This window comes from Pezoporus flaviventris, unplaced genomic scaffold (genome assembly GCF_033815535.1).
Source record: "Pezoporus flaviventris isolate CSIRO_AGI_PZ_B2104156 unplaced genomic scaffold, CSIRO_AGI_Pfla_v1 ptg000001l, whole genome shotgun sequence".
NCBI classification, from domain to species: domain Eukaryota; kingdom Metazoa; phylum Chordata; class Aves; order Psittaciformes; family Psittacidae; genus Pezoporus; species Pezoporus flaviventris.
In genome coordinates this window covers 42,680,004-42,692,383 of record NW_026892549.1, presented here as the reverse complement: position 1 = coordinate 42,692,383, position 12,380 = coordinate 42,680,004, and the positions used below count along the sequence as shown (strand labels likewise).

General features: G+C 37.1%; 1 protein-coding gene across 3 annotated transcripts in view; it reads left to right on the top strand.

The window, feature by feature from the left end:
- Positions 1–12,380, top strand: part of TTN (titin) — a 253,359-nt gene that overhangs the window by 29,728 nt on the left and 211,251 nt on the right. For all 3 annotated transcript variants that reach the window (XM_061454518.1, XM_061454513.1, XM_061454512.1), the window contains 11 exons: positions 194–457; positions 552–812; positions 979–1,239; positions 1,666–1,926; positions 2,011–2,152; positions 2,237–2,402; positions 2,604–2,835; positions 3,407–3,691; positions 3,793–3,918; positions 6,278–6,466; positions 10,734–10,790. In XM_061454518.1, the coding sequence (XP_061310502.1) occupies positions 194–457; positions 552–812; positions 979–1,239; positions 1,666–1,926; positions 2,011–2,152; positions 2,237–2,402; positions 2,604–2,835; positions 3,407–3,691; positions 3,793–3,918; positions 6,278–6,466; positions 10,734–10,790 (2,244 nt within the window). The remainder of the gene's footprint in view (positions 1–193; positions 458–551; positions 813–978; positions 1,240–1,665; positions 1,927–2,010; positions 2,153–2,236; positions 2,403–2,603; positions 2,836–3,406; positions 3,692–3,792; positions 3,919–6,277; positions 6,467–10,733; positions 10,791–12,380) is intronic.

The following is a 12,380-nucleotide window of genomic DNA, read 5'->3' as shown; positions in this document are numbered from 1 at the left end:
CATTTTGCTATTTGTGTAGTAAACATATGAAGTAAAAAAATCTGTTTCTGATGGATGCTACAAACTGTAGGAATCAATATATACATACTACATTTTAAAATAAAGCACCATTATTCAGTTTTGTTTAGACGATTATTATATTTACTATAATTTTTAATTTTGGTCTGGTTTTTCTATTTATTTTTTTTTCTAGCTGTTAAAATAAAGAAGACACTAAAGAACTTGACTGTGACAGAAACACAGGAGGCGGTTTTCAGTGTAGAACTGACCCATGCTGATGTGAAAGGAGCTTTGTGGATTAAAAATGGTGTTGAACTTGAATCAAATGACAAATATGAAATTACAGTGAAAGGAACTGTTCACACACTGAAAATTAAACACTGTGTTGTCACTGATGAGTCTGTTTATAGCTTTAAGCTTGGAAAGATAGGAGCAAATGCCAGACTTCATGTGGAAAGTAAGTCAACCTGGTTTGAATATTTGCCTTAATGTGTTGTTTGAAATTCAAAATGAACACACTGCTGAATCTTGCTTTTTTTTTTTTCCTTAAGCTGTCAAGATCATCAAAAAGCCAAAGGATGTGACTGCTTTGGAAAATGCTGTTGTCTCCTTTGAACTGAGTGTCTCCCATGATACTGTACCTGTCCGATGGTTCCACAAAAACATTGAGCTTAAACAAAGTGAAAAATACAAGATGATATCTCAAAGGAAAGTTCATAAGCTTATGCTGCATAACATATCTCCTGCTGATGCCGGGGAATACACAGCTCTTGTTGGGCAAATCGAGTGTAAAGCAAAACTGTTTGTGGAAAGTAAGTATACTAAGTTTGCAAGAAAGTAATTATACAAGTTACTATATGAACTCGTATTGAACAACTTGACCTGACACTTCACAGCCTGCTACTCTTATTTTTTGGTAGTCTTCCACACATACTGACTTAAAAAAAATCCTTTCTTTTTTTTTTTTTTCCCTCTCAGCTATACACATCACAAAGACAATGAAAAATATTGAGATTCCTGAGACCAAAACCGCCTCTTTTGAATGTGAAGTTTCTCATTTCAATGTGCCTGCTGTCTGGTTGAAAAATGGTGTGGAGATTGAAATGAGTGAAAAGTTCAAAATAGTAGTCCAGGGAAAACTCCATCAGCTCAATATCATGAACACAAGCAGTGAAGATTCTGCAGAATACACCTTTATCTGTGGAAATGACAGAGTCAGTGCAACCCTGACCGTAAAACGTATGTAGGAATGAAATTAGCCAGGATATTCTACAGTTACCAGTAATAAAGTTTGTGTTAATAGATACACTTGGTGCAATTTAGAAAAAAAAACAACACTATTGTAGAGGTATTTTCAAATAACCCTAAACAGTCTTAATTACGCTTTTGAAAGACATCCAGAAGCTGTGAATGTGAAAGTCACATCCTGGATTCTTCTGTTTAGGCCAACATATCTAAACGCTAAGCTACCATAGGAGATAGAATTTAGATTCCTATGTCATTCAGAAATTTTGTGAAATTTAATTGCAGTATTAATTATAGAACCTTCCTTTTAATATTATAAAAAATCAGAATCTGTCTTTAAACATCTCTGAACCTGTTAACATGTATTTGAAAGAAAGAAAAGCAGAATAAAAAATCCCAAACCATGTCCTTTTCTTTTAGCTATCTTGATTACCTCCATGCTAAAAGACATCAATGCTGAAGAGAAAGATACGATAACATTTGAAGTTACTGTTAACTATGAAGGTATCTCATATAAATGGCTAAAGAATGGGGTAGAAATAAAATCGACTGATAAATGCCAGATACGAACAAAGAAGCTCACACACTCTCTCTCCATAAGAAATGTGCATTTTGGTGATGCTGCAGAATACACCTTTGTTGCTGGAAAAGCAGCTTCATCAGCCACTTTATATGTGGAAGGTATTTGCTCTTTTGATTTGTATATTTATTAATTTTTATTGGCTTAAGAATGATGGCACTAATTCTATTATTTTTCTGCCCTAGCTCGTCACATTGAATTTAGGAAGCATATAAAAGACATCAAGGTTGTGGAGAAGAAGAGGGCTATTTTTGAATGTGAAATTTCAGAACCTGACATTCAGGTCCAGTGGATGAAGGATGGACAAGAACTCCAGATTGGTGACAGGTAAATGATTGCTTCTATACCATATTGTCTTTTGTTATGTATTTTCCACAGGAAATAACTTTCTTATTTTTCTGATGTCCTTAGGATGAAAATTCAAAGAGAGAAATATGTGCATCGTCTCATCATTCCTTCCACAAGAATATCTGATGCCGGTCAGTACACAGTAGTAGCAGGTGGAAACACATCCAGTGCCAATTTGATAGTGGAAGGCCGTGACATTCGTATCAGAAGCGTCCGTAAAGATATTCAGGTATGGCATATACAGAAGCATAGATGTTTCATAGTTTTATCACTCAAAGAATAATGCAAAGGAAAGGAGACAGTATCTAACCAGCAAGAGTCCTAACACAAAAATCTGTAATCATAAGGTCACAGCCTTCTAGGAAACTGGAATGTGGGACCATCTGTAAAAACAGATGCTGTTTCTAATATTTATTCTACTTCTTCAAAGGTCCTTGAAAGACAAAGAGCTGAAATTGAATTTGAAGTCAATGAAGATGACATTGAACCACAGTGGTACAAGGACGGTATTGAGATCAACTTCCAGTATGAGGAAAGATACAGTTATGTGGTAGAAAGGAGAATTCATCGAATGAGCATCTTTGAAACTACTTACTCTGATGCTGGAGAATATACTTTTGTTGCAGGACGGAATAGGAGTTCTGTTGTTCTCTATGTGAATGGTATGTGTCCCCACAAGCAATCCTTTGACTGTTTTTTTTTTACCCTGTGTTTTTTTCTGATTCTGTATGGCTTTTCTGGATTCTAGAATTCTAAATCTGAAAGTAAAAAAAAAAAAACAACTAAAGAGAATGTCTGGAACATTACCAAAATCCTCATGTACATGGGTCTGTCTTGTTCTACTGAAATAGCTTGCTAGCAGATGAAAATACTATAGTAGCTCGTTTCCCCATGGCATTTATTTACACCAGGAAATTCTTAAGTCCAAATAAAACTAATATGTTCATATGGACAAATATGCCTTGCCAGGAGGATCAACATAGAAATTCTTGGACACATTTTGCCAGAAAATACTTACGCTAACACAGTTAACTATGTTAAAGCACTTGTTGCTAGATCATTTCCCCTGTATCAAATAAAAAGGGCAGATTTTCATGGGCACACAAGATTAGGGCTAATGAGATTTAAGAAAAAATAAAATTCCATGGTAATATTTTTGAAGCCTTGATAAATATTAAGATTCCTCTCTCTCCTCCTTTCTTCCCTCCCCTTTTTTCCCCACACAATTTGCAGCTCCAGAGCCACCCAAGATTATTCAGGAACTAGAGCCAACCACTGTGGAGTCTGGCAAGCCTGCCCGCTTCTGTGCTATGATATCAGGCAAACCCCAGCCCAAAATTTCCTGGTACAAAGATGATCAACAGCTTTCTTCAGGTTTCAAGTGCAAATTTCTTCATGATGCACAAGAATATACCCTATTGCTCATTGAAACTTTTCCTGAAGATGCAGCAGTGTACACCTGTGAAGCAAAAAATGACTATGGAGTTGCTACAACTTCAGCTTCACTTTCAGTAGAAAGTGAGTTTCCCATGCTCAGAACAATGTCTGTGAAACGAGATTGCCAACATGTGTATGATCATCTTCATCTTTATAAATTACTTCCTTTTGTTACCCTCTAGTTCCAGAAGTTGTTTCTCCTGAACTAGAACTGCCAGTGTATCCACCTGCTGTCTTAATGCCATTACGTGATGCTGTTACATCCGAGGGACAGTCTGCTTGTTTTCAGTGCAGAGTTACAGGGACAGGTGGGTTAAATGAAATCCTTCACACCTTTTCATCTCTCAGAATTTTTCATCTTGAACTCAGAGAAATTTCAGCAGTATATATGCTGGAATCAGTCTTTCCCCAGAAATACAGTTATCTGATATATGCACACAGCAAAATGTTACTCACTGATAGCTAACAATTAAGCAAGTCATATGTCAAAGGTGGCTTTAAGCATGAAAGCCATAAGCTGTCACAAACATTAAACATTTCTAAAAAGAAGGTCTGTTTCAAAAAAATTGTCTTTGGAAACTTCTCAGAGTTTCAAATACTGATATTTGAAAACTGCCAGTAAAATGTAAAATGCGTAATTTCAAAACATGGAGTATCATGTCTTTTCAAGTGTAGATTTGCCTTAAATAAGTTTGCTAGTTTTTGTTACAGTGAATATCATTCTACATTTAAAAGAATTCTCTCCAAGTTAACACAAACCCCAGTATAACTTTCTTCAATAAATGGCCTTGAGTATGACCAATACTAAAACATTCACATGGAATTCACTGCAGAATAAGATCCAGTTTCAATCCCAAAGGATTTACAGTTATTTAAAGATAAATAAAGCTCCAAACTTAAAAATAATCCTGAGTGATAGCTTTGTAAAAATCCACAAAAAATTGATAATATACATGCACATACTGATATATATCATTTGCATTGCTATTACTGGAAATCAAATTCCAAATTAAAAAAAAACAAAAAACAACAAAACAACTTCACAACAAATTTGGCTCTGTTTTAAAAGTGGTGCTAAAATTCAGAAAATGTATGTTGGAAAGGCTGGCTTGCCCTCTGTCCAAAGCATGCTAGTTTAACTTTTTTTTGACATGTTTTTGTTTATGTGAATGGGATAGGTGCATTTACAGCACAGAGTATAAGGATCCTTTTATTCAGGTCCCCTTTTATAGACCCTTAGAATGGTTTAGGTTGGAAAAAATATTTAAGATCACTGAGTCCAGATATAAACCTGACACTGTTGGCCACTAAACTGACTGTTCACCACTAAACCATGTCCCTAAGTTCCACATCTACGCATCTTTCAAACACTTCCAGGAATGGTGACTCACTAACTTCCCAGGACAGCCTGTTCCAATGCTTGACAACCCTTTCAGTGAAGAATTTTTCCTATTGAAAATTTCCTGTTACATACCGCTCACTTGAGTTGTGAAAACCTTTTACCTTAGGTTAGGTAACAGATGATTGCAAATATCAGTTGTATTTTAATGGTACATGGTATGCACCTGCCAATTGAAAACACTATCTTTTTTCTTCTGATGGCAGTAATAACAACACTATGTGTGAAAACATTTGATTTATTATGTAATATAGCGCCAGGTGGGGGTGGAGAGGTGAAGGTTAAAGCCTGCTTCAGTCCTCTTCTTTCTCCACGTCTACAAGAATCTATGCAAGTTAAATAACAACAACCTATAATATAGGAATTTTGAAAAGGTACAAAGACAAGATTTTCCTTGAGAAATATGAGGTGTAAAGCTTCCAATAGTTGCAACAAAAAGAGGTAAGGTACTGTACTAGAAGAAGAATATTCCTTTCGAATTTCGTTAACCTGTTCAGCTCAACCTAGTGATTTTATAGCCTTTTCAATCAGGCAGTTGGAGTAGAACCATAGAATGGTTAGGGCTGGAAAGTACCTGAAGATCACCTAGTTCAAACCCCTCTGCCATGGGCAGGGATACCTCACACTAGACCATGTTACCCAAGTCTCTGTCCACCCTGACCTTGGACACTGCCAGGGATGGAGCATTTACCACTTCCTCGGGCAACCTGTTCCAGAGCCTCACCACCCTCATGGTAAAGAACTTCTTCCTTATATCTAACCTGAACTTCCCCTGTTTTAGTTTAAACCCATTACTCCTTGTCCTATCACTGCAGTCTCTAATGTAGAGTCCCTCTCCAGCATCCCTGTAGGCCCCCTTGAGATCATAGTTTAGTGTTGTCAGCAAACTTGCTGAGGGTGCACTCAATCCCACTGTCCATGTTGCTGACAAAGATGTTGAAATAAGACTTTCTCCAGTTATAGTGGTAGATATATATTTTAAAATTTATTCATTAAAAGGGGAAAGAAAAAAATATTCTTACTCAGGAACACAGCAGCATCAGAATCAGTTTTCCCATGCAAATATTTCTGAGAAACGGAAGCTTAACACAACAAGTAGGCCACTTTCCACTGATCATACATTACCACAGTAATACAAGGCACATTTAAGCTTAAAAAAAGATACTCGGGATTAAGATTTCTGACAGCTATAAATATAGTAATAGTGGTTCCTTACCGATCTAATATCATAACTTACACATTTTTTCTTCTTCCTTGTGTTTGAGCAGATCTGAAAGTCTCTTGGTACAGCAAAGAGAAAGAGATCAAGCCTTCACGGTTTTTTAGAATGACTCAGTTTGAAGACACTTACCAGCTGGAGATTGCTGAAGCTTATCCAGAGGATGAAGGAGTCTATACCTTTGTGGCTAGCAATTCTGTAGGCCAAGTGACAAGCACTGCTACCTTGAAGTTAGAAGGTACAGTGTGCAGTTGAAGAAGATGTCTTGTTTAGGTCATGTTTTAATACTAATCTCAATGTACACTGCTGATTATATGTGTGTCTTTGTCTGTAATGTTGCCTTTTAACAAGATTAATTACTACCATTTCAAACATCCACAGCACACATTTATGTCTCCAAAATATAGGCCATGCACACCAAAATTTATTTCACAGTTTTTCAATGTTCCATGCACCTCACCTTTTCATTCTCTACGGTATTAGAATATGTCATGCATGAAAGATGGCAGAAATCTTCTTTCTAATGGAATTGTTTCGCATACACATTCATTGATTTGCCTGTGAGGAGAATCTAGCAAGAGTTTTGTGTAAAATTAATCACTTTGAGTGTCGAAAAACATGTTGAATAGATGTGTGTACCAGGTACTTGGGTAGCTGAAGGGAAATAGTTTACATTCATATAAATTGATGAAACATTGAACAAAGTTTTAAAGCAGAAATATTGTCTAGAGAACTTGCTATTTAAGTTCTATATTGTCCTTGATATTATTTAACCATAAATATTTTGTTTTCTTTTTGCAACAGATTTTATAAATGGTGAATTAGGATAATTCATGCTGTTAAATTGCAAGTTAACACAAAAAATCTTGAATGAGAGAGAAAATTTATTGTAGTGTAGGGTAAGAAATTAAAAGTTGGCATGCTTCTTTTCAGGATTTAAAAAGGTTGAAGAAGTTACATCAGAGTCCCATTGGCATGTTTCTTCATCTGTTTCACTTAAGGAGGAGTCTGTTGGCCAAAAGCCCACCTTTATCCAGCCTATTTCAAGCTGCAGGGTATGCAGCGGGGAATCAGTCAGATTTCAAGCTAGAGTCTTTGGCATGCCCAAACCAAAAATCCGGTGGTTTCATAATCAGCAACTCATGTTGCCAACAAAAGACTTAGTTTTCCACTTTGATGAGTCTACAGGCACAGCTATACTGATAATAGTAGATGCTTTTTTAGAGCATGCTGGCCAATACTCTTGCAAGGCAAGAAATAGTGCTGGAGAAACAACTTGTACAGCTACACTTACAGTGACTGCAGAAGGTAAAGCCCCATTTTTACTTCAAAGGGATTCAGTTTGTTGTATACCACACTTTTACATTGTTACTAATGTTCTTCTTTCCTCATTTCACACCTTTTCTTTACCAGCTAATGCTAGTAGTACCTACCCTCTGTAACCCAGCCACTCTCGTTTCTTCTGTTTAAGCTGTAACATTCAGAAATTTACAGATTTGTATCTTGATATAGGCCAAAGAATAGAATAATTTTACTGAAAGCATTCAGATTTTTAAAACAAGTAATTATGTGATGTTCATAGCATTGACTGAGGTATTTTGCATTATCCTGTAGGAGAAAAAAAAAAAAAGACAGTACCCCCTTAAAAAGTTCCCTAAGAAGTTTCCAATACTAAAATGGACAACTTCAGTAGAAGAAGAGAGAAGCCTCAACCATCTATCAAATGCATGACTAGCTTAGGCATTACTTGTCATTCATATACGTGAATGAATAATCTCTGTGTAGAGACCAGTGCATTTGGCATGCTGAGTTTTCAACTGAAGTTCATTCATTTTCATCCTCCATGCTGTTTGATTTTGTTCAGAGCATGGCCCAGTAAAGTTCTTTAGATACTAATATTGTTATTTTTGTTACTTAATTACACAGTGCAAGCCTTAGATAGGCAAAGTTCTGGGAAAGATGTAAAAGAGTCTATCTGGTCGCAGGCTATAACAGAACATCATGTTGCTCCTCTCACAAAGAAGAACATTAAAACTTACCAGAAAGAATTAAAATCAGAGCAGCAACCATCCCAGGAGTTGGGTGTACAGGTTTTTGAAAGCATATCAGAAAGTTTGACCATGAAGGCTACAGCAGTTAAAGAAATGGAAGCCATGAACACAACAATCCTTTCCCAAAGATCTCAGAGCACCAGGATATCTATGACCAATGCTTGGGAAATGAAAGATGTCCCTCCAAAGATTCTCTTGCAACTCAGAGACCTCACTGTGAAATGTGGTGACACTGCTCAGTTCATATGTGCCTTAGAAAATGGATTCTTCTCTGAGTTTCTTTGGTTGCACGAAGGTGAAAGAATAGAAATGTCTGAAAAATTGAAGATATCACAAAATGGAAGTGTCCTACTGCTCACAATCCTAAATGTCCAGCTGACAGATCAAGGATTGTACAGTTGTACAGTATATAATGATTACGGAGGGACAACAACTGCTGCAATACTAACTGTCACAGGTGGTTATCTGACTTTTAACATCATTACTTAACTTTTGCTTCTTCATTATTACTGCCTACAGCTAACTTATATTTCTTTTTTTATATTTAATTGGGAAAGCTCTACTAATGCTTAGAGGTATTTCCTCTACATTTACAGCTCTATTCATAGTGACATGTGGTACTGGGGGGTTGATATTGTAACTTCATGCCTCTTTCCAGCAGTTACAGATGTCTTAGGCTTTTTATTGCTTATATGCTTCCTGATAAGCAGTAAGATGTAAAGCAAATCAGGCTGGCAGAAATTTTTACATTTTAAGAATTCACAAAGCTGGAATTTAAGGAACAATGTCAAATAAGCAATGGTGAACTAGATACCCTGTCATTTCAAACTCTCTTGGTCCAACTTGTTTCCAATAAGTCCGAGGTTCCAATTCCAATGTTGGCAATATAGTTTGATGTACTTGAAAGGATTAACAGGTGCAAATTGTATTACTGCACTAGTGAGTTTTCCTCTACCCTTAACTCTCATTGAGATATAAGTATTTATTTCCACTTCTTCCTGACATCACCATATTAGAATGTTAGTCCTAATGTTACCACTAATGAAGATCCAAAAATGTATTAGCACCACACTGGATGGCTTATAGTATTTCTGCTGTGCTGAAAACAATCAAGTGCAGAAAACTAAGATGAATAATGAGGAAGCCATTGACCCTATGGATTTCGCTTTTACATATTGAAGTTTCTTTCTTCACTCTTGAGCTATGTAAAGTGCTTTACATAATCTGCTGCTACTTATAAATTGAGGCTGTAAATTAAAAGCAGAGATATGCTTATATTAGGTATTACAGGCCAAGTCTCAGTCCCATGAAAGTTTCATAGGCTTAACGGGTACCTAGAATTCGCCCAGCAGGAGTAGAGCTCTTAAATATGTAATTGCTCATGTTTAATAGCGCTGTTGTGGCACTAATATGCTGGATATTCTCTCAATACTTACGACTAGTGGGTTTTCCCCCTAAGTATAAGGATTTTTTTTATTCCTGCAAAACATCTAACCTAATGCTTTTCCTAACTTTATTCTTACCTAGCAAAAGAAGCACAAGCCAAAGCAGTAACAAAAATTACCCTTGAATCAGATACTAAAAGCTTTAAAGCAGCCAAAGATTGTCAGTATAAAGCATTCGATATTAAGCAAGAATCTTCTAAGAAAACCTCAAGTTTGTTTATATCTACATCCCAAAGAGCATATGAAACTGAGAAGCAAAGAAACAGAATCTACTATCCTGATATTGTGCCATGTGAAGACGTCACAGAAACTGATGCTGAAGCACCAGAGTTTCTTGAAACTCTGCCTCCAGAAACCACTGTAAAAGAAGGAGATGATTTATTACTCTTTTGTATAATGAAAGGTGTACCTACACCTTGTGTGGTCTGGCTGTGCAATCAGCTAATAGTTGAGGAATCTGCATTGTGTTCCTTAAAACATGATGGGCCACTGTGCAGTTTAAGATTGTTGAAAGCTGGTCAGAACCACAAGGGTATATACAAGTGCAGAATAGTTAATCCTGCAGGACAAGCCGAGTGCAGCACTCATCTGAGAGTGACAGGTTGGCAACTGCATGTTCCTTCCAAGTATCAGTTCTTCGTGCATAACATCATTGCATTCCACTACGTTCATTCCCTGTGAGATGATAAGGAACGAGAAGCATTTCATTAGTCTGTGGATTGTTGAATGTTTTCTTCAGGGATTTAAGGCATGACAAAGGCATGTTACACTAGAAACTTTGCCCCTCCCTGCAATAAAGCAAGCAAATCTTACAGAAAAGTGTACAGAGAAAAAATTTGAAAACATTTGATTACTCTGTTCTCAGAATTTATCAAGTGTTTGAATTGTTTGGCATGCATTTACATTTATGTATGTGTGAACTTCTGTATACTTGCAAGACAGATTGTTTTTTCTTACTATATAAAATTTAATAACTATAGCTCAAAAATATGTTTTGTTTTTCTTTTAGCTCCTGAAAAAATGGTTCATGAGAAGGTAGAGGAAGAGATTGAAATGGAAGCGAAAGGTACAGTCACCAATGATGTTACACTGAACAATTAGTATCAGTTAATTAGTAACATTGTGAAAAGCATTTATCTGCTTACAAGTAGTGTCTAATGGGGAAAGAAAGCCACAATTTAAAGCATATTGGAACATGTTGCATGCTTGTTTTGATATGCAAAGGGTTACTTGCATTATGAGGTTAAGTTTTAAAATATATTTAAAACTTCAAATTTATGATTTTGCAGCTATATTCTTAACTTTTACTTCATGCTTTGCAGCTGTTCACAGAGCTTTTATTTGTTCAATTTCCTTTTGAATGCATGGAATAGTTTACTTCAGAAGGAAGTTATACAAATCTTAATCATATTATTTTTAAAAAAGCAGCCTAACATTAGCAATTCAATGAATACTGTTGGATGGACGGATGGATGAATGAAGTATACCAGAAAGCATTTGTTGTTTAGGATATGTGAAAGCTACACATTCCCATTGATTCCTTGCACTTCTTTTACATACATTAATTCATCATTATACATGTCTTACCCTGGCTTGCAGATAGCATAAGTGGTTCATGTTGCTTGCTTTTTTTCCCTGTGCATAACATTGTGAAGTTAGTGGCTGTATTAGTTCGAATAAACGCCTTCTCATTTCATGTTAGCTAATACTTACTTTTTTAAAAAATCTCTTTCAAAATATTTTTTCTCAATTGTTTGAACATTTAATCTACAAACAGAGGGGTCAGAAAGGGCGTTTATTCTACTGTCTGCAAGTCAGGTAAGATTTTCTTCTTTGCCACCCAAAGACACACAGCTTTTCCAGGCAGAAAAAACATACACACAGAAGAACGTGTTATTTTGAAATTCATTTTTGCTTGTTCAAGAAGAAATTTCCACAGTCTGAAGAAAGAACAGACAACGAACGATTTTCGTGTCAATCTTTAAAACAGAGCAAGGCGTTGCGTTTATTCGAACAAATATGGTGAGTGAATTACTTTCTTTTCCTGGGTGTGTGATGAAATCTGTTGCATGCCCATTTTTTATTTCAATTTATTGTTATTTCATTTTTTCTCAATCAGAGAGCAGGCAGAGCGTAGCATGTTGTAACCCAGTCTCTTTCTTTGGCAGGGCAGCACAGCAAGGTGAACCTCGAGGGACCTGGCACAGTGGCAGTGCCTGCTTGCCCCCAGAACTGTAAACCCACCTTCACACAGGGCCTGAAGTGTAGGTCCGTCTTGGAGGGGGACCCTGCACTCTTCTGGTGCAAGCTGGTGGCATGCCCGGCGCCCCACATGGCCTGGTTTCACAACAACCGGCCAGTCCACCAGGACTGTCGCAAGCTGATCCGCACTGAGAGCGAGGAGCACATGCACCATGCCAGCCTGGAGGTGTGGGATGTGCAGGAGCACGATGCTGGCAGCTACAGGGTATTTGCCATTAACAGTGAAGGCTCAGCTGAGTCCACTGCCTCGCTACTGGTGGCACACAGAGGGGAGCAGAAGGGTTTTCCAGGGAAAGCAGGGTGTACACGAGAGAGCTGGCACTGCCTGCTGCAGCAGCGGCAGGAGGATCGGCTGCGGGTAGTGCTCCGCTGCACTGGCTCACCCTTCGACAAG